At 38.8% G+C, this 21,105-nt stretch overlaps 3 protein-coding genes across 3 annotated transcripts in view; 2 read left to right on the top strand and 1 right to left on the bottom strand.

Moving 5' to 3' along the window:
* The window catches only part of LOC134818452 (calumenin-A-like), an 88,894-nt gene extending 82,642 nt beyond the window's left edge, over positions 1-6,252 (top strand). The window contains exons 8-9 of the mRNA XM_063828020.1: positions 4,643-4,783; positions 5,429-6,252. Coding sequence (XP_063684090.1) covers positions 4,643-4,734 — 92 coding nt within the window. The 3' untranslated portion in view covers positions 4,735-4,783; positions 5,429-6,252. The remainder of the gene's footprint in view (positions 1-4,642; positions 4,784-5,428) is intronic.
* LOC134818458 (uncharacterized) lies at positions 1,203-2,380 on the bottom strand. The gene is made up of 5 exons (XM_063828027.1): positions 2,301-2,380; positions 2,080-2,195; positions 1,822-1,896; positions 1,596-1,670; positions 1,203-1,430 (listed from the first exon to the last, which is right to left on the bottom strand). The coding sequence occupies exons 2-5, from the start codon at positions 2,175-2,177 to the stop codon at positions 1,292-1,294; spliced, it is 387 nt and encodes a 128-aa protein (XP_063684097.1). The 5' UTR covers positions 2,178-2,195; positions 2,301-2,380; the 3' UTR covers positions 1,203-1,291.
* A 6,577-nt stretch (positions 6,253-12,829) lies between the features above and the next one.
* Positions 12,830-18,512, top strand: LOC134818442 (uncharacterized protein DDB_G0286299-like). The gene is made up of 4 exons (XM_063828005.1): positions 12,830-15,594; positions 15,740-15,827; positions 16,022-16,217; positions 16,345-18,512. Exon 4 carries the CDS (start codon positions 16,507-16,509, stop codon positions 18,421-18,423), a length of 1,917 nt encoding a protein of 638 aa, XP_063684075.1. The 5' UTR covers positions 12,830-15,594; positions 15,740-15,827; positions 16,022-16,217; positions 16,345-16,506; the 3' UTR covers positions 18,424-18,512.
* The last annotated feature ends 2,593 nt before the right edge of the window (positions 18,513-21,105 follow it).

Below are 21,105 nucleotides of genomic sequence, written 5' to 3'. Positions count from 1 at the left end.
AGAGAGTGATGTTAACTCCGCAGTTCGGATCCGTTTGGTCACTGATTCGATATCAGAGTCATTAGATTTTGAACAGCTTGACTCAGCCTGCAAATATTCATGTTGATTGAACTAAATTGCCTGTAGGGATTCGTTCAGTTTCAGTATGGCTATGATGGCAAACTGCGGAAGTGATATACAGTTTAACTTATTACCGATAACGTTATTCAGGATACCTGGCTCTCTACTATATCCTTGAAGACATGAGTGTGCTTCCTTTTAACACTGTCAGCAGGAGTTTTTATTTCCTTGTGCGGCTTAATGATAGTGGTGATGAGGAGGGGTTTTCCCTGTGAACCCTTCACCTCAAAGGTTGCTCCCTCTTCAAAGCACTTATCTAGTAACGACCTGCAGGATTACACGGATGATCACCTTCAGATGTTTAATATTCACAAGTTCAGCTCTTAAATATCCTTTTAAAGTGCTACACTCAACCCACTCTGATCCTACTCAAGTTACGACTGATGATGTTTTATAGTCAAAGATGCAGACAGCCTGTGTCTTATTAGTAAATTACCTCAGCACGTGGTGAAAAAGTTTGTCTCCCGGATCGGTATGTTTGATAAAATCAGCCAACAGTGTTTTCTTCATGTGACCGAATGAGAGCAGATGTTCCTTTACCGTACGGTCGGACAATTCATTCTCTTGTTGACAGAGAACACACGGGCAAAGCATTTTGTTACTATAATGTCCGTGAAGGTTAAGTTCTTGAGGCTAAACTTTACTTGAAAACATTTCAAATGTTGGGATGTGATAATTGATGAAATATCGAGAGAGGGGGAAGGGTGAAAAGAAAGCGAGCAAAAAGAATTAAAGAATTATTAGTATAAATCAAGAGGCTTTCATATGAACATATTGGCACGGGTGTAGAGTTGAGCCTGTACGGAACCTAGTAGTTTCAGATCCTTGTTTAACTTGCCGTACAGCAAGGTCATTCACTACTTTAGCCCTGGCGAGGCACATAGCTCACTCTACAACTCCGTGTCAAATGTTTCATATATACCAGCCAAGTTCACAAGATATATCCTTGTGTTTGAGAAGAGCTCGTTAGAACTGCTTCTTTTCCCTTCAGTATCCCACAGTCTATCAAAATTAGTGTCACAAAATTGGTATCATAAAATTAGTTAATAAATTAGTATCACAAATAGAGTTAATGAATTAGTGTCACAAAAAAAAGTTAGTATCACGGAACAAACATCACATAATTTTTCAAAAATTAATAATAAATTCAGTGTATTTACAAGTTTTATAGTTAAACTGAACCTCCCCAACGCTGTCGGAAAATCTCAGTCGCAGTGAGCTTCTTTTGAGAGGCCTTTTTTTTCCTCTCAGCAGCCATGCGGACTCTGGCTTCTATGACAGATTCGGGCCCCCAGTTGTCCGCACTGATACTGAAATTAGAATGAGTGAGGCAGGGACAGGGAGGGAGGGCCAGGGAGGGAGGGCCAGGGAGGGAGAGCCAGGGAGGGAGGGCCAGGGAGGGAGAGCCAGGGAGGGAGAGCCAGGGAGGGAGGGCCAGGGAGGGAGAGCCAGGAGGGGGGTTCACTGCCTAATACCTGGATGCTGCTGAATTAATCCGTGATCGTGGTTGCACAGCACAGACTGGTGTACCGTGACTGGAACGGGACGGTCTGAAATAAATATGGTGTTAAGATTTCATCACAAATGATATAACGCATCGCCAATCTTCATAAGAGTCCTTTCTTATCAATAAAATAACTAGTTGACTTACCAAAACACCACATACATTAACTCATTTACTTTTATGGCTTAAAAATTTACCCTGGCCCATTTGAACTGACGGAGGGAGTTCGCGAGCGAGAGCGGATGGGGTCAGGGGTTCTGATCAGGATACTGCTGCAATATTTAGATGTGTTATATATCAGTTTTAAATTTGACTAAATATTGTTAGCCTGGGTACAAACATATTACATAACCCTGGCAATAACATTACAATGGAATTAAACTGCATACTAAATGACGATTTTCAACCATTTCAAAAACATTGGACACCGGGTCATATTTATTCTGCTATGCTACCTGACGGGTGCTGGGGTCGGAGAGGGTGCTTGGTGGAGGAGGAGATTGGTCCTCATCTCCGCAATTTCCGCCGCCTTTTCGTCCAGGACATGCCGCATGGCATTGGTCACACAATCCTGAATATCACTATTTTAACAGCTTTGTTTCAACAGGGATTCAGTGGATCTCATATCATGACAGATGAAATTTGATTGTTCATATGTGATACAGGTGCAGCTTACCTTGCAGTGCAATGCGTGCAGTGGATCTGTCTGGGTACCAGCAGCAGTAACTGGGGGATGATCCGATGCTGCTCTCTGCTTCACTGCTGCCCCCTTCCTCTTGCATTTCTTGTCAACAGCATATTTCTTATATCGTAGCTGGACCTCCCTCACCCAATCAGAGTGTACGCCACTTCTGAAATGTATTCATCTCCTTAATGATTAAAGAACGATTTTTACAAAAGATATATCGATCAGAGTTGTCATTTGTTAAGCCATGATGTTTTGCGAGAACTTCTCTAGTTCCTAATAAGAAGTGAGGCAATGGCAAGTGATAAAAACTTATTTACCCTCGATATGGCAGAAACGTGCCACAGCTCGTTTTATTTCGGGAACCGCTTCGAGAGTAGGGAACCTGGCTCTCATTGTGCCAGAAGAGTAAAATTTGGGGGGGGGGGGGGGGGGGGGCCCACCCGCCAACCCTATTAAAGTCTATTAAAGTATATCCCCGGGTCCAAAATCGGAAAAAATCCTAACATTTTTAAATATACTTTAATATACCTACAATTAGAAGATTTATATAATTTCACTTAACAACTCGCTGCAGATGCAGGTCGAGTCAGCAAAAATGTAGGTAAGAGGAAACAAACAAGTTCGATGTATAATAACTTTCAACCAACATCTCCTGCGGAAGCCATCGGAACCAAGTGGTCTTAACTGTCGTGTTACGTTAACCTCTGCGAACATTTCTGTCCTGACATGAGGGGGTTCACGGGCTCACTATTTAGAGAAGACCTATATGATAACGTGACTTAATCTTCGTTCTTATATCAACCAACAAATTCGACAACTCCCAGTTAATTTCGAGCGAAGAGCTGGTCAGCATGATTACGGTACTTCAGGTGAAATAAGTGTGATAGGGCCATTGCGCTAAACGAACAATAGACACACGTTCACTTGGTGACTAATGATCCATCCTGATTAACGCACTGTGTGTAACACAGGTCTAACATCTTATACACTCTTACAGAAGCATAATATCTATATGATCGAATCCCAGCACTCTCACTTTTGAAAACGGAAAGCATCGAAGAAAATACTCTATAATCAGGTCCACATACTAAGAGTACAAACTCCAAAACCAAGTAACAATTGGCTGGTAACTAAGCCTAAGTGAGCGCCTAGTAGAGCGCAGATTCATAACTAGGGATTTCGTAAATTCAAATCCCACCCACAAAAGCTGCGCGCTCACCGCGCGTGTCAAACACTTGAAAATGAGACAGTAATAAACTCGTGTACTATTTGAATATATCATATCTGATATACAAATTGCCATCGCAGACAGAATGAAAACCATATGTGTATGATTCAGATATATTATTCATTGAAACGAAAATTATTTCCATAGCGGGCATTACTAGATTAATTTTCCTGAATTACAATTGAATAGAAGGTTTAAATGTTATGGTTTCGGTTTGATCGGTAGGAGTGGCCAGGTGGTCAGCATTCGTAAATAAGCTAGTTTTGCGGCCGTTAAAACAGGGGTGAAGAGGAATGAAATATAGAAATAGTGAATGTTGAGCTTGTGTCTTACTATTCAAGCTTTAAGGCTATATTAGGTTTGATGTAAAAAATAGATATATTCTGGTGAGGCAAGGGTCAAACATCAAAATGAAAATGCAGAATCGCCTCTGCGTCGCGCGTCAGGCTCAAGGTTAATATATAGGTATCCAAATACTAAATTTTTTTATTTGCTGTCTAAAACATTAATTTCTGATCTCATGCAGTGAATCTAGAATCGAGTTGAACTGCAGTATATACAACAACATATGTCAACAATTACACTACATAAAATTCCACTATAATGCACGTGAAGCACTCCGCAGATATCATCTTTAACGCAGATTACTCACTATCTCTAATAAGGCGAAATTACTCGCTACTGCATTTTAGCACGATACTCGCCATGTATAGGCAGATAATCGTGCGCAATAATACGCATGTTCCAGGCGATAACAACGCGATAATACGCAAATTGGCGGCGATAACACGCGAAATTGCACATTAATCCGCTTATTTATCTCAGAACTAAATCCGTTAGATATTTTATCCACATGTCGATGAATCATGCATAACACGATTCGCGCGCCCATAAATTCCCTGCGAGCATTTTGACAGATATACTCATTCAAACAACGTCAAGCTATCACCGACCCATTTAAATTAATACCTCATAAACCGCTTAAAATATTCACCGCATAATACACTGTATTAAATACAGCCACACGAATGTCTGTATGATTGGGCCCCTTATACTATATCACCCCTGGTACAATTGATATGGTTCTCATCGATGATTTCAGATGGTAGAGCGAGAAAGAAGAGTTTCCAGGAAAAACAAAGACAAGGACCACGATGGTTACCTGAGCACGGAAGAAGTAGGCTGCCTGGATAGTGCCCTCTGAGATAAACTACAGTCTGGAGGAGGCACAACACTGCTAGAGGTAATATATTCTCTGTTTAACCAATTAGATTTTCCCCCGATTTTTGTATGAAGAGGTTATTCGATGGTATATGAAGCCATTATAGTTGATCCTGTTACACACTGGCGTACCCAAAGATGACACACCAGAATGCATCTACGAGTATCGAACTACACCCACAGTGACAATGTTGCTACTAAAACATCTGCTGGTCAAAGGTCTCTGTAGCTTAAATAGTCCGCAATTAGTGATACTTCTTGAAAGAAGTAAAAACTGTTCCATTATCACGTGACACTAATATCACGTGACACTAATATCACGTGACACTAATATCACGTGACACTAATATCACGTGACACTGATATCACGTGACACTAATATCACATGACACTAATATCACGTGACACTAATACCACATGACACTAATATCACGTGACACTAATATCACGTGACACTAATATCACGTGACACTAATATCACGTGACACTAATATTACGCGACACTAATATTACGTGACACTAATACCACATGACACTAATATCACGTGACACTAATACCACATGACACTAATATCACGTGACACTAATATCACGTGACACTAATATCACGTGACACTAATATCACGTGACACTAATATCACGTGACACTAATATGTCGCTATTTCAGAAAGCGGACACTAACAAGGACGGGGTTCTGTCTTACCAGGAAGTGATTGAGCACCACGAAGTGTTTGTTGGGTCCCAGGCTACCGACTACGGCAGGATTCTCCATGAGGAGCTGTAGGAGTCTCACTGAAAAAAGCTGGAGCAATTTCAATCAGAGATAGTACTGTCTTTCAAACAGTATAAGAGACACATCTCTCTTCAAAGCTGTCTCTCTCCTCAACAGTTCAGGAGACATGTCTTCCTCCTTGCAGACTGGTTGATATTACTCCACTTTATCATGTTGGTTATGTAAAAGGGCTGGAGACAATTTCTCGCTGATTTTGAGCCATTAGGCTAGGAGTGCTTTCTTTACGCTGCCCCCTATTCATTGACTATGATACGCTAGTTAAATATTATTTATACAGTATATCTTTTGCCAAATTTAGTATTATATGTATAAAGAACTGAAAATAGGTAATGTTTATTTTTTCGTATCGGTAATTTAGCGGTTGTCATATTAATAATACATGTATATTTTTTGATGATATGATGTAAATTTGACATTTATTTCACCCGAGTTTTAAAATTAAGAGTGTGTGCGACCTATTTTACTTTTAAACGGTTTTTGGAACGAGGAACAATTCCATATTTATTTTAATTACCTCATTTATTAACCTTATTATTTGAACACGATAATTGTCATGACCATTGAGGATGGTGGAGTTCAATATTTATATAGTTATAATTGTTTTGTTCGTGTTCTCTTTTCTAAAGGCTACCATACGTATTATAATTGGTAATCTATAATGCTAATTTATTAAGTTTAATTAAACGAATATTCCGTGACCAACGAGTTTCTATTGTTTGACCCCGCTGTCCTTAAAAGCTGCACCACTTAAACAACACGTCATCGGTAAATGGCCATCATGGTTTGATGAACTATAATCAACGAAATATCAAGTTTCACGTTGCACGGGTAATCAAACGTTGATAACCGATTGGTTAAACGTCCTGAAGGTAAGCGTTCTCATTGGTTAGACCATGTCACGTGGCGGTCGTGAGAAACTGTAAACTGTGCACTAGCTGGTATTTAGACAGGTCCCCTCAAGTAGGCCAGCAGTTATTTGTTTGTAATGTGAGCGCCTGTGTCGTGACTTTCATGTTCCATCAATCTGAACGATTCGACACATCTACAGTCGAGGTGAACTGTGCGGAAACCGTTTAACCTGACGACTCCAGCTTCTCTCTCTCTCTCTCTCTCTCTCTCTCTCTCTCTCTCTCTCTCTCTCTCTCTCTCTCTCTCTCTCTCTCTCTCTCTCTCTCTCTCTCTCTCTCTCTCTCTCTCTCTCTCTCTCTCTCTCTCTCTCTCTCTCTCTCTCTCTCTCTCTCTCTCTCTCTCTCTCTCTCTCTCTCTCTCTCTCTCTCTCTCTCTCTCTCTCTCTCTCTCTCTCTCTCTCTCTCTCTCTCTCTCTCTCTCTCTCTCTCTCTCTCTCTCTCTCTCTCTCTCTTTCTTTCTCTCTCTCTCTCTCTCTCTCTCTCTCTCTCTCTCTCTCTCTCTCTCTCTCTCTCTCTCTCTCTCTCTCTCTCTCTCTCTCTATCTCTCTCTCTCTCTCTCTCTCTCTCTCTCTCTCTCTCTCTCTCTCTCTCTCTCTCTCTCTCTCTCTCTCTCTCTCTCTCTCTCTCTCTCTCTCTATCGAGCTTCCAGTGCAATTGTTTAATAATTTCGCGAGCTTTTACATTTTAGGCTCTAGCGGCCAGTTTCTCGTGGTTATATAGTTGCAACAAAGAATGAGATCCTCATGTAAAACCGTTCAACCGTAAAACTGGCTGAGCCTGAATAATTTGATTATCTGAATTCGCTTCTATTTAACACCAGGTGTTCACTTCATAATATATATATATTATATTATATATTATATTATATATGGACACGTTCATTTGAGTTTGAGGATATTGGTAAACAAAAATAATAGCGTTTTCGACGATAGTGGCTTAATTTTGACATCTATTAACCTAGCACGTTCAGAAGTTCTGGACATTAGCCACGTAACACATACTCCCATATGCACTGCTCAGAAAGAAAATCTATTGTTGTTAAGCACTATAATGTTTCAAATGTCACATTTTGTGTGACTTAGTTAACTGTAGTTGTCTAATTATCATTCCTTGGTCTGAAATATAGTAGATTAGGTCAATCTAACAATTATGATAAAACATTAGTTAAAGGGCACGGATCGAACGGTTACAAGGCAATATTTGGGTAAATTTGTCACAGTCAGAATACCATACCTCTATTCTTCTGTGAGGTGTCCTCAAAACCCTTTTAACTCATTATTTGATGGTTGATCTACCAATCATAGCCCTAAAATATGTTTTTCGAATAGTTCGCTAATACAGGCACTTGGTTATTGGGAAATGAGGTTAATTCTGTCACAATATATGGAATTTTAAATTTTGGGCGAATTATTTATATCTGATTTTGATTTGAAAGGCGGGAAAACTTTATATGATGACAATGCAGTTGATGCAAGTTAAGATCAGTTGATGTTTACATTGTCACAAAAAATGATACGAAATCGTAAATAGGTTAAAAACAATGATTATAGAATGAAATAGTCTCTTATAATAACTCTTATAATAACTGATGTGACAAAGTAAACATTTCTTGCCCCTATTTTGAAGATCTATATATTCTGTAACTCTATTAGAATTCAACATTCTTTCAGAAAAAATTGGTAGAATATTGTCCAGAACATCAGAGCTCAAGTTTAACAATTTTAGGTTAAATTTGTCAAAGTCACTAAAAATGTGACAAAATTAACTTTTCCTGCCCCAACAATTTCAAGATAGTGTGTAAAAATTAGCATAAGCTGCTTTATTACCTATATAAATCAATCCAAACTACAAAAGAATATATGTTAATGTGATGACAATTACCTAACTCTAATAATAACTGATGTGACAAAGTAAACATGTCTTGCCCCTATTTTGGATATCTATAACTCTATTAGAATTCAACATTCTTTCAGAAACGATTGGTAGAATATTCTCCAGAACATCAGAGCTCAAGTTTAACAATTTTAGGTTAAATTTGTCAAAGTCACTAAAAATGTGACAAAATTAACTTTTCCTGCCCCAACAATTTCAAGATAGTGTGTAAAAATTAGCATAAGCTGCTTTATTACCTATATAAATCAATCCAAACTACAAAAGAATATATGTTAATGTGATGACAATTACCTAACTCTAATAATAACTGATGTGACAAAGTAAACATGTCTTGCCCCTATTTTGGATATCTATAACTCTATTAGAATTCAACATTCTTTCAGAAACGATTGGTAGAATATTCTCCAGAACATCAGAGCTCAAGTTTAACAATTTTAGGTTAAATTTGTCAAAGTCACTAAAAATGTGACAAAATTAACTTTTCCTGCCCCAACAATTTCAAGATAGTGTGTAAAAATTAGCATAAGCTGCTTTATTACCTATATAAATCAATCCAAACTGCAAAAGAATATATGTTAATGTGATGACAATTACCTAACTCTAATAATAACTGATGTGACAAAGTAAACATGTCTTGCCCCTATTTTGGATATCTATAACTCTATTAGAATTCAACATTCTTTCCGAAACGATTTGTAGAATATTGTCCAGAACATCAGAGCTCAAGTTTAACAATTTTAGGTTAAATTTGTCAAAGTCACTGAAAATGTGACAAAATTAACTTTTCCTGCCCCAAAAATATCAAGATAGTGTGTTAAAATTGGCATAGGATGCTTTATTGCCTATATTAATCGATCCAAACTACGAAAAAGATCTGTTAAGGTGATGACGATTACCTAACTCTTATAATAACTGATGTGACAAAGTAAACATGTCTTGTCCCTATTTTGAAGATCTATACCTCTATTAAAATACTATGTAACTTTATCATCAAAACAATTTCGATAAACTAGTTATTTTGCCAGCAAGGAGCTAACAGAGTTATAATAATTTTTTTGTGACGAAATTACCCTATTTTTGACCATGTTGCGGTAGTTTAATTGTGACACTGTTAACATATTACACCCGATAATGATTTATGTGACTGGCGCATGGTACTAGCAGTGTTGTTTGATCCATAGTACGTAATATAAGGGGTTTAAGCTGGTATATCATTATTTGTTCAATTTCACACATGTTCAGATATCATCAAGATTATGTGACAAAGTAAACTTGTTTGTGCCTCCTGTGTTTTAATTCCTTACGACTATATGCAATATAATAACAATTCCTAGCACTTCCAGGCCATCAAATAAACCTACACTACTCAGCATTGCTTACCAGGGTGCCCTGAACATTCTTCACATATTTTTTTAAATGTGTGACAGAGTAAACCTGAGTGCACCATCTAACGAAAAAAGTCGTCAAATATGTAGGTAATGGTCATATGTACCCATCCAATCAACTGGACACTCAAAAATTTGGTCAAAAACGGCAGCAAGGGGTCCATATTTACTCCGTCACATGTTTATAGTGTGACAATGTAATCATTTACGTGCCGGCCGTATTTAAGCGATATCTTATCACCTGATTAAGATATCGTTATGTGACAAAGTTAGCCTAGAGGATGAGACGATTATCCTAACCATCAAGGGTTTGTGTAATTTCATAGTGTGACAAATTCGACTACACTGTGCATTTTAATAGGGTCACTTATATTTACCAATATCCTCAAACTCAAATGAACGTGTCCATATATAATATATATAATATATATAATATATATATATAATATTACCTGGGGATCCCAGGCTATTATGTTCATAAACGAATAGAGATTCAGCGGAATTACACTTACAGGCTGAGCGCCGCCTAGTAAATATAATATAGCACTTGAAGTAAAGGAATTAACATTGTTGAACCGTTAACGTTAAGTCGTGTGCGATGGTAATAGTTGATAATTTTCTAGTGGTTCTCTTGCCGGTGTCCACCATTAACCCTTTAATGGAACTCAAATACAAAATAGGGTCCTAATATTTTACAAAAGTCGTAAATAAAGTTAATATGTGGGTCATTTAAACTTTTAAAAGGTAAAATTACTAACAACGAGCATTAGTAAATTTAGTAAATTGCAATTTTAGTTCTTAGCTCCTGAATCTTAGCCAAATTATCTCCCAGCCTTGCACAATTATGAGTTGTTGTTCCATGCGGGCATTAGCATTAGTAGTGCACCGACCTTCTAGTGCTCCGGTGAGATAAATGTATTGAACCACTATATATTCTACTTTCTTCTCAGCCAGACACAGTGAGAGAGAATGTGTATAGTTTGCTGTTTGGCAATTACTTTCTGCTATCTCATTAGAGTTAGTACCGTTTTTTTGTAACTATTTTCCGATAAAATTACTCCCTCCATTACCAGTAGTCAGTACCAGTGGTTTTGTTTTTTGCTCACAACACTAGCTGAATGAGAGTGTGTAGTGTGTAGTACTAGTGTGTAGTGTGTATGATCCAGTCCTGTTGAGTAGGTCCAAGTTGTCATTATTAATACTTATATTGTTCAGTGTCGTGATAATAACCTTTCCTAATTCTCTCCTCTCTTTCTTCTGCTGAACTCAATAAAGTTAGATCAGCGACACGAAGGCCCTGTACTGACAAAATAGGCAATATTCGATGTAACTTTCACTTTCAGCAGTTTGCTCTCTATATTGCTCAAGCTTGCAGTCATAGTCCATTAGCACAAGCTTATATTCGGCAGACGCCTGCAAATGTTCTTGACATAGGTAATATGATTTATATTCTGTAGCCCAGCCCTATGAAACTGCAGCTTAACATATTATTTTCATTCTTGTACTTAAAGTTTCTTGAACAGTTATTTCCGCATGCGTATTGTAGTACCACAATTTGAAAATGTCACACCCATTTCATTTTAATTTCAGGCCTGAAAAGTAAAATGGTCATATTTTAACCGGAACGCTGACACTCTCTATTTTCAGCTCTATATCTAGGACTAGTCTAGCAGAGGCAGCGTATAGAATTATCTTCATACAAGTTTTTACAATTAGTTTTTAGTTTTTACAATAAGATGGTTATTTGTTGTGTTGAACTGAATGCAACGTTATATTATATTGAGGCAGAGTGTTCGATATTATAACTTGCCATTGTCTAACTATAACTCTAACTATAAGTATAATATATCTGTATTAATATAATATATCTATATAATATTATATTCGTATTATAATAATATATCTGACCCAATTTCAATCTGTTGACAGATTACAATCCAGCTTGACGAGTAATTCACCTTCTTTTATTGTTTCAATTATCGTTCGAATTTTTGCTGGAGGAAAATTGTCCTATAAGAGTTTTACTGATTTTTAAAGTAATATTTTCTTTCCGATGTTTTTGATGCTGCGACCCTAACCATACTATCATAGTTATGGGCAATTCTCAATCTGATAGAACAAATAACGAACAATGGTGCGATAAAGTGCAGTATTAGGTCAATAGTGCGATTCCGCACCCACCGCACTTATACAATATACATGTATGTTGCCTCTGGGCCTAGTATAAATAACTTTGAAAATCTCCATTCTAGAATTACGAATATTAGCTCTTGTATTACTAATCAGAATTCTAACATTACAAATTTTAACTCTACATTTACCAATCTCGGCTTTAGCATTACTTATCTCGACTCTTATAACCTGACCAATTTCAGCTCTAGCCCGACAAATTTCGGCTCCAACATGACAAATATTTGCTCTAGTAGCTTTATATAATCTCATCATCTTGGATCTTGGATTCATAGATCTTAGAACTTCCTCAATCCTCCCACGTAATGCTGCTAGTTGACGTACTAAATAGTCACACGGCTATATAAGGATTGATTGCTCTAATAGGATACTAAAATTCAAGGAGTTAAAATCGATTGATCGGGGGGATATAGATCATATTACGCTAAATGTTAGAATCAAGCCACCAGTTTAGACGCTATTCTAACTATTTTCTCCAAATGTTCGGTCATAATTTTAAGTATTCAACGATGCATCGTTATTATGAGCTGGTTTTACAGTTGCACCATGGTAAAACCAGCTCATAATAACATTGATTATGTGGATAGAACCAGCTTGGTGCGCCTTTTGTAAACACCACTCAAATTTTATTAATTTGTCTGAGTATTGACTGGTTTTCCGGCCTCCTATTTGCCAATTAGCACTAGGTTGCATTTTGTGTCTCGCTACCACTACGTTTTATTATTGTCCACTCAATTTCACCATACACTATACAGTGTGGCTCTCTTTCAGCTTCCTCCCATTATTTCGCCCTGTCCTTGGCAAATGGATATTTTCCACTGAACACGGGCTTCCGGCTTAATATCAGCTATCCGTGTCGCCTTTGATAACACGAAGTTCTCCTTTTATGAAACTCGATAAGATTTGATCGAGTAATGTTCTCAGTTGTAACCTGACCCGAACCATGTGAACATACCGCCACCCACAAACCACATTCCTTGATATTCTTCGTTGATTCTTGTTCTAAAATTGTTAATCGCAACATAACGTCAGAAATAACATACCTCCACTATTCCCGAAAATCTACTGGATCATTCTTTTTGAGATCATCTCGAGAAACATTATCAACAGCAACCTATGACAGGTTGGATTTACCAGGCAGGTGTTTCTCTCTTTATTACAAAGTTAGAGGATTATAACTCCACCACACTGACTGACCCATTACGTACGGGGGGACCGTGTCTCTCTAGATCACATCACCAGGGCCGCTCTCTTACTCTCTTATCTGATTACTCCCGCAGTTCGGGCTCCCTAATAAACCTCCTTAGTTGTTGTCCTGTTCGTTACATTGTACCCAGGTAGTTGGTCATGTTAGTAACTTAGTAGCACGGTTCCAACAGGTTTCACTCCTGTGTCCTTTTCATGGTTCTCTTTAATTAAACGCAATGCTGGCGAGTTGATTTCATGTGAAACCGAAATTATCATGCATCGATTTTATAATTATACCTGAAGTTGCAATACTCCCTAAAATTAAATCGTAACTTGTCCGCCCGTTCCCCACATCAAATCAAGCTCACGTCGTGACGTCATGACGGTTATACCCTAACATTTTCATCAAACAAATTGTCAGTCGCGAGTTTTCTATGTTGAACTATTCAACTACCACAGTACCACATTAGATCAGCTTACCACTACCATTAAAATTAGATAGTTTTCTAAGCTAGCCTCGCTCTACTCCAGGGTGGAGTGTGGCAGGTGGCTAGCTCTTTTGTTTCTGACTGAGCTGGTCATGATGGTCAAACTACAGTGTGTTAATGTTAAGCAGTAGCACCTTGATATTTGATACCAACGGCCAGACCCTGGATAGTCAGGCCTCTCGCAGGGAATTGTGATGCAGTTATTAAAGTTTAACAATTCTAGTTTTGTAAGAGCATCGTATTGTGTTACGACTCATTATAATTGTTATCTGACTATCAATTCTTTTATGTAACTTTGGAATATGTATGCCTGTTGCGTAATACGTATCCGATCGAAGCACCAAATCTACAAAACTTTCTGTCCGTATGTTCGTTGAACTTCCAGTTCCAGTTACTGATCTGCTGAACAAACCCCCAGTAAACAAGGTGGGACAAGTTGGTCCAAGTAACTGGGTTTGGTCCAAGTTACTGGCTCCAAGTTACTGGCTCCAAGTTGTTGGTCCATGTTACTGTCTCCAAGTAACTGGGTTTGGTCCAAGTTATTGGTCCAAGTTACTGGCTCCAAGTAACTGGGTTTGGTCCAAGTTGTTGGTCCATGTTGTTGTTTACAAGAGTTGTTCTTTGTTCTTTTCAGCGAGCAGAGCCGAACCCTAACAAGTAAAGTTGAAAGTATAAGTATGACTTTTGTTGTCATATAATTATATGACATAGTCTACACAGTCGCAGAGCCTCCTAAAATTATGTGTAATTTGTCTGGAGTTGAGCTCTCTCGCTTAAAATTTCATACTCACGAACGGGCATTACCCGAGCAACAGTCACTTTTGAACGGGCATTACCCGAGAAACAGTCACTTTGCTACATGTTAGTAACGATTTATCATTATGGCAACTTCGTAGTCGCACATCACTCAATGTTCAACTATTAGTTACGAAGTTAGCGCCGTTAACTTTAGTGATGTGAGGCTGCAAAGTTGCCCTAATTTGTTCATTTATCTTAACGCTCTTAGTCTTAGATGTTACGATCTCGTACTATATTATAGTTGCCATAAGCAGTACTTGTTAACGAACGTGCATTGCATAATCCATTAAGAATTCTTCACAGAGTTGACTCTCGGTAAGAACTAAAAAACGTTACGATATAAAACCATATGTCGACGGATATCAATATAAGATAAGATAGAATAAAAATATTGCACTGTATATTGCACGTACAAGTATTCGTATTAATGGATGCACTAGCGTTCTTAGTTTTAGCGTTATCTAACTTGTTCTTTCCTTAAAGTTAAAGAGAACGAAGGCAGGTAAAATGAGTTAAGTGCTTGACAGAGCAAAAAGGCATTGTTAGAATTGACGCACGCAGCGATTTGATCTGTCAATAACCTATCATCAATTTTATGGGAAACTATTTGAATTGAAGGTCTTTCTGGCGCTCGTTTTTGTAAAATTTGTCATGTGATGGCTCAATCTTTGAAAGCCCTTTGTTTCTCTAAGTCATGTTTCCATTTAGTTAAGCTATATCCGTCCAGTATCAGTTCGAATGTTGCTTGAAATCGTTTTGCTTTAGCTTGATATCGTTTAGATCATATTTTAATTATATTACGATTAAGTTTTTTTATACTTTTGTTCACTTTTACACATTTGCTCACATCACTCACAGTCAGCCGCTCTGACATGGTTAACCACCTTGCTTGTGTTGTTGGTTAATCATATGAGCGGGATATAAATACCTCATTTCATTTCATTATATATTTCAGAACTCACTCAAAGAAAACTATTATTTATTACACGCCCCATTCTATCGCTCATTTATATTGTCAACCTGAAAATTGTCCCTGACTTAATGATTTTTTCACTAATCCAGATAGGATCAGAAAAAAGGATGTAGATAGCCCAACCAAATGGAATCCGGGATAAATATTCCTGATATGAATACGGAGACCCTCCCAAAATATAACGGAGGTCACATGCAAAGCCCAGATCCGATAACAGGTATTTTAAATCGGATTTATTTATAAACCGTAAATTAACTGTAATAGTGAATTTCCCTGCATAAATCGAAGGAATGTCGATAAAATAATGTACAAGCAAAACACTAGCAACTTTAAACAAGAAAATAAGAAATGTTCCCGACCAGATGACGAAATGGAACCGGACAATCACAATCTTTCTGACTTAGAAGATGCAGTGGAGAAGGTGACAGATAAACTTGGACTCTTTCTTGAGTACGAATTTTGTAAAATATATTTTGGTAGTTTATATACACTTTCTTAGGGTGACTTAGAAATTTTGCCTTCTCCAAAACTCAATATCATAAGTATGACTTATTTTCAATTCTCAATATTCACTTTTACTTTTAAATTAACCAAAAACTGGCAGAAGGACAGAAAATAAAACGTATAACCTGCCACTCACTCAGGATACACCCAGCAGTTGATCCAGATAAAGTTATCCTGGATCTCTCACCGGACGAGGAGCGAGCCCTGAACAACTCCAACTCGCTTCAACACATGGACTTTCCCATCAGGAACCTGACTGAGATGGTACAGTTCAACTTGATAACTGACCTGAGGGACAGTAGCACTGACTCCTTCCTCAGTAGTAGTGATTACCAGGTAAATATTCAGCTTATTGAGGCAAAATTCAGATCCAATTCATCATTAATTGACTGTAAATTTACCTGAATCGCTCACATTACTGAGTAAGAATAAATAGCTCCTTCAACGACAGAATATTCCCCAGGTGGTAAGTGAGACGAACACGTTTTCTCACCCAGACACCCCTCCCACCACACCCAGTCCTACTACTCAGGAGAGATAAAACCCTCCCACAGACCCAGAATCACAAATAAGGGAACTTAAGAGGCAGTCAAGTGAAGCTCTTTCGGATAGGGTGGTGGAGACTATGAGTTCTATCACTAACTTATTGACTGGAATGGAGGAACAAGAAGGATTCCAGCTGATAGACGATGAATATCGTATGGAGTCAGAAGAGAAAGAAGAGAGTATAATATTAGAATGTGAGTCCCTGTCGGATATTTCGCGGGAGCTGGATATATTGTCTGTTTCTAGTATCCTAGACCTGGATAGTGGAGATGTTCAGATTTCTCCAGTAGAACTAATTTTAGAGCCAGCTCAGTCTGGTGAAGACAGTGGAAACGCACTGGAGAAGCCGGATAATAACGAGGATGAGATCACGGAAGAAACAACTGGAACCATATCTCTAGAAGTGACTGGCTGTGAAACCTGCGAAGAACTCTCAGCGGAGTCTCTGGTCAGTGATCCTGAACCTCTTATCCTCATAACCCCTCAAACTATGGTGGCTGTTCATTCTGCTCCGATTTTAGAGCAAAATTCCTATCATGGTGTAGAAACGTCAAAAACACCATATGATTCTTCAACAGAGGAGTTACTGTCGTTATCACTTACAGATAAAACCGAGGTAGGAACTGATCCCGGATTTAAGAATGCACACAGTATGGATGATAATCAATCTTTGGGAACAATAGATATAACCGTGGATGCTGGTCATATCATTGCAGTTCAAGGAATGGATCTCTCTAATGATAGTTTGGAACTGACGAACTCTCAAATCTTGGAACTAGAGCCTTCTGATGAACTTGCTGTTCCCCTCTCAAATGTAGAGACAAAAGACATACCAGAAGCAACAGATAATCCCCCAAAAGAAAGTCATCCAGGGTTACTAGAGGAAGATACACAAGAAGAAAAAGAAGAAGAAGAAGAAGAAGAAGAAGAACCTGGAAAAAGAGCAGAGATACTTGCAGAACTGGGGCGAGTTTTTGTCCGAGAAGAAACTACCCAGCCATCTCCTCAACAAGCTGACGGTTATGAACCCAAACAACTTGATGATATCCAAGAGAGGAATTCTGGAGATGAGGATGATGTTCCGTCATCCATAACTGTGACATCACTTAGAGTGGAAGACCAACTTAATCCTGATATTGAAGAAACCTCTGCTTCAAAAGATAAAGTTGAAAACAATTTAGTTGATACATCTACAGACTCTCTGCTGACTCCTGATGAAGTAGATTCTAATCCTGAAAATGTTGATAGTAGCAGGAAGGTTCCAGAAGTTGATATTGATTTCTCTTTGTCAAACCCTGGGGAAAATACTTTTGCAGATAGCACCAAGGGTAGCACTTATGATGATATAAAAGACCACTCCGACTCTATACTGACTCCTGATGAAATGGATTCTAGTCCTGAAGTCGTTAAAAACAGTAAGAAGGTTCCGAATGTCGATATAGATTTATCCTTGTCAAACTCTAGCCCCACAGACAGCACCTTCGGCGAAACTAAAGACCAGCCTTCACAAGGTGCTTCAGAAATGCCAGCGGAAGGTATAACGGAACACGAACAGTTCACTCGCTCATCATCTGTTTCAAGCACTTCATCTAGTTCGTCAGATGATGGTCGTAAGATTAAGTTGAAAAGAAGGGGTACAGGGAGTTATGTAAGCAGTGCTAAGAGCAAAGAAACAATTGTCGAGCAGCCAACTGAAACAGAAAAAGATGTTGCAGATGTTTCTGAGAAGGATGTAACAGAACCCATCTCTGATGCACCATTGTCCACGGTAAATACTCCCAACGTTTTCTTTGATCAAATGGATGACAAAGCTGAATTAGAAGTCAAAGTTCCACTATCTAGTGTTGAGATTGAATTCAATATGGAGTCGGCTCAAGAGAGTAATGATATTCAGGGAGATAGTATAGTTAATCTCGTAGAAGTTGGTGACATTGTACCTAATAAGATGACCTTCCTTCTTTCGATAGTGAATTGGAGCAAGGTGAAGTTGTCTTGAGAAGAATCTCTGCATCCTCATCATCTTCGAACTCCTCAGATTCAGATCACGACAACGAGAAAGATAATTGCACGGAGAAAAAAGATATGCCCGTTGTTACCTCCGTTACAGTTAGCGACACTGCCTCAACAATCCCGGCCCAAGATTTCGATCTAGATAAAGTTGAACAAGATAACCAGGACCTAGTTTCCTTCCAAGCAGTATCGAAGGAACCTGTTAACGAAGTCTTCACAGACCAAGAAATCAGCCAGATTGGTGGCCAAATCATTCCAACGATTTGTCTGAACGATGACTTTAAATTTGAAGAGCAGAGCGAGAAAGGACTCCTGATCTTCTGATTGATGATACTGAAATGGCGGAACAAACAAAATCTTTTGCTCCTGAATTAACTTTTAATGAGGTTAAAGAAGCATCTCCAAATACCGACCCTAGTTCCGAATTAGATCACACTGTTTCAAGCATCGACGATCCTATAACTCCACCTCAAGCTGTTCTGAGAAGAGATCGAGCAGAGTCGACATCTTCATCCTCGTCGGACTCCAGTTCAGAATCACACTCTGAGTATATCGTAGAGCACTCGATAACTATCGCGGAAATGGAGAGTGATGATTCTTCTATTTGTTCCGAATCTGATCTACAAGATAGCATGCAGCGGTGCAATACAATGAGAGGACCCTCAGTGTTGATTATTACGTTAAGGACAATGATAAAACCTTTGAGGCTGATCTTGAGACTGTAACTCCGGACATTGACCTCACTGTAGGAATTGAAAAGACTGAAAAAGACACTACTATCAAAGATTCGTTCGAAGACTACAGCCCTAGTCCAGATGACCTCCATATTCCTTTGTCCGTAATTCTATCTAGCAACTCCAGCAGAAAATCTAGCAGTTCATCCTCAACGTCAAGCAGTTATGTAATTCCGGAGATACAGTCGCCAACTTCACTAACGAAACATGATGTTGATGAATCCTTCGCGGCATCTATAATTGCGGAATCAAACAATAAGGACATCGGTATCAGATCAGCTGAACCAATTCAAGATATTGATGTAAAAGCTTTTGTTGACTCCCAAATAGAACAAGCCATGGCAAGAACGTTAAAATTGGACGACGACCCAGAATTAAATGTAGATGATAGTAAAGAAACATCTCAGCGGATAATCATGACGAACAGCACCTTTAACATGCTTTCTGATGTCCCAGATGTTCAAATGATCCCAATCACTGAGACCAAAATAGTTAGCAGAAAGTCATCTGCTTCCAGTTCTGGAGACGAAAGCGAAATTCCAGATCTTCATCTTGGATCTAAAGGATATGATTTCTCTCAAGATAAGGTGGTATCACTTGAACAGTCTCCTGAATCGATAACTGAAGAATCAGTTTTAAAGCAGTTAGAGTCTTCAATTGAGTTTGGAACAAGTGCTCAACTGGAATCATCTTCAGATTCTAGCCTCTCCTTAAAGACATCAGATGGATCTGAAGAAAAACCCACAAATAATGACGATGATAACAAATTGAGACATTTCTCGTTTGTATGTTTGGATGTTTTAGCCGAACCCCCAGACTTCAACAAAGATACGTCACAGCTTAACATCTCATGTTCGTCTTCCTCTTCAGACGAAACGCCTGGTCCTGATGTCGATGGTACGACAGAACTGAAGCTGGTTGAAATATCAATGCCTGCTGAGACGGAAAATCGTGAAAATGAGATCATCAGAGTAACAGAGGAAATAAAAGAGCTAGAAAGAAGCGTACCCAACTTAAATTCAGATCTTATGTCAGCTAATAAAGATGAAGAGAATCAATGTGATACATCGGTAGACATTTCTCCTGAAACTCCGATCCTTGATCTAAAGTTATCTCTTGAAAATAATATCTCTCAGCCTAGCATTGCAAGTTCTTGTTCTGATGGAGATGGTAAAACTGATCTGACTGAAGTAACAGAGCTAGTTGAGGCAGAAAAACTGGGTTACGAAGACGAAGCTGAGATAGATGTTCCACAGGCAGTTACCGTATCAGCAGAATCACCCACAATCGACAAAATAACTTTGGTTAACACTCCCGAAGAATCTCCAACGATCGACAAAATGGCATTGGCAAATGATCTAGAGAAATCTCCAACAATTGACAAAATGGTATCAGTAAATACTCCAGAAGAGTCTCCCATGATAGATTATGTTACGATGATCAATACCCCGGATCTGCTTGAAACTGACTCAGACTCCGAGAGTTTGTCTGAAGAAGAAGGATTTTGTGAATCGGATGCCATGCAGTCAATTCTAGACCAAATGACTGGAAGCACCATCAGTGTTACTGAAAATGAGGTGGAGGACGAGCTCCGTTCCTTATCTTCCTCATCCTCCAGATCGACAGTTGCAGGGAATGAGGAGGGCTTTGCTGATGGTGATACTCCTGAACCTCCTTCAGAAACCACAGAAGAAAGTAGGACCACTTCTGCGGAACCCACGGACGATTCGAGAGTGCACTCGGTAGAACTAACCGATGACATGAGTACACCGTCTATAGAGCCGGACGAGATCGATGAAGAAGCAACCCCTGAACCTCCAGCAGAAAGTCCCGAACCTCCAACCTTGAGCCTTGAACCTCCCATTATTGACCTTCCCTCTTACAGTGTCGTCAGCGAGGATGTTGATGTGAGAGAAATGGACAACAGAACAATG

Source organism: Bolinopsis microptera, chromosome 7 (assembly GCF_026151205.1).
Source record: "Bolinopsis microptera isolate Bmic1 chromosome 7, MBARI_Bmic_1.0, whole genome shotgun sequence".
Taxonomy (NCBI): Eukaryota; Metazoa; Ctenophora; class Tentaculata; order Lobata; family Bolinopsidae; genus Bolinopsis; species Bolinopsis microptera.
The sequence above is the reverse complement of the archived record's forward strand: the minus strand, read 5'-3'. Positions and strand labels throughout refer to the sequence as shown.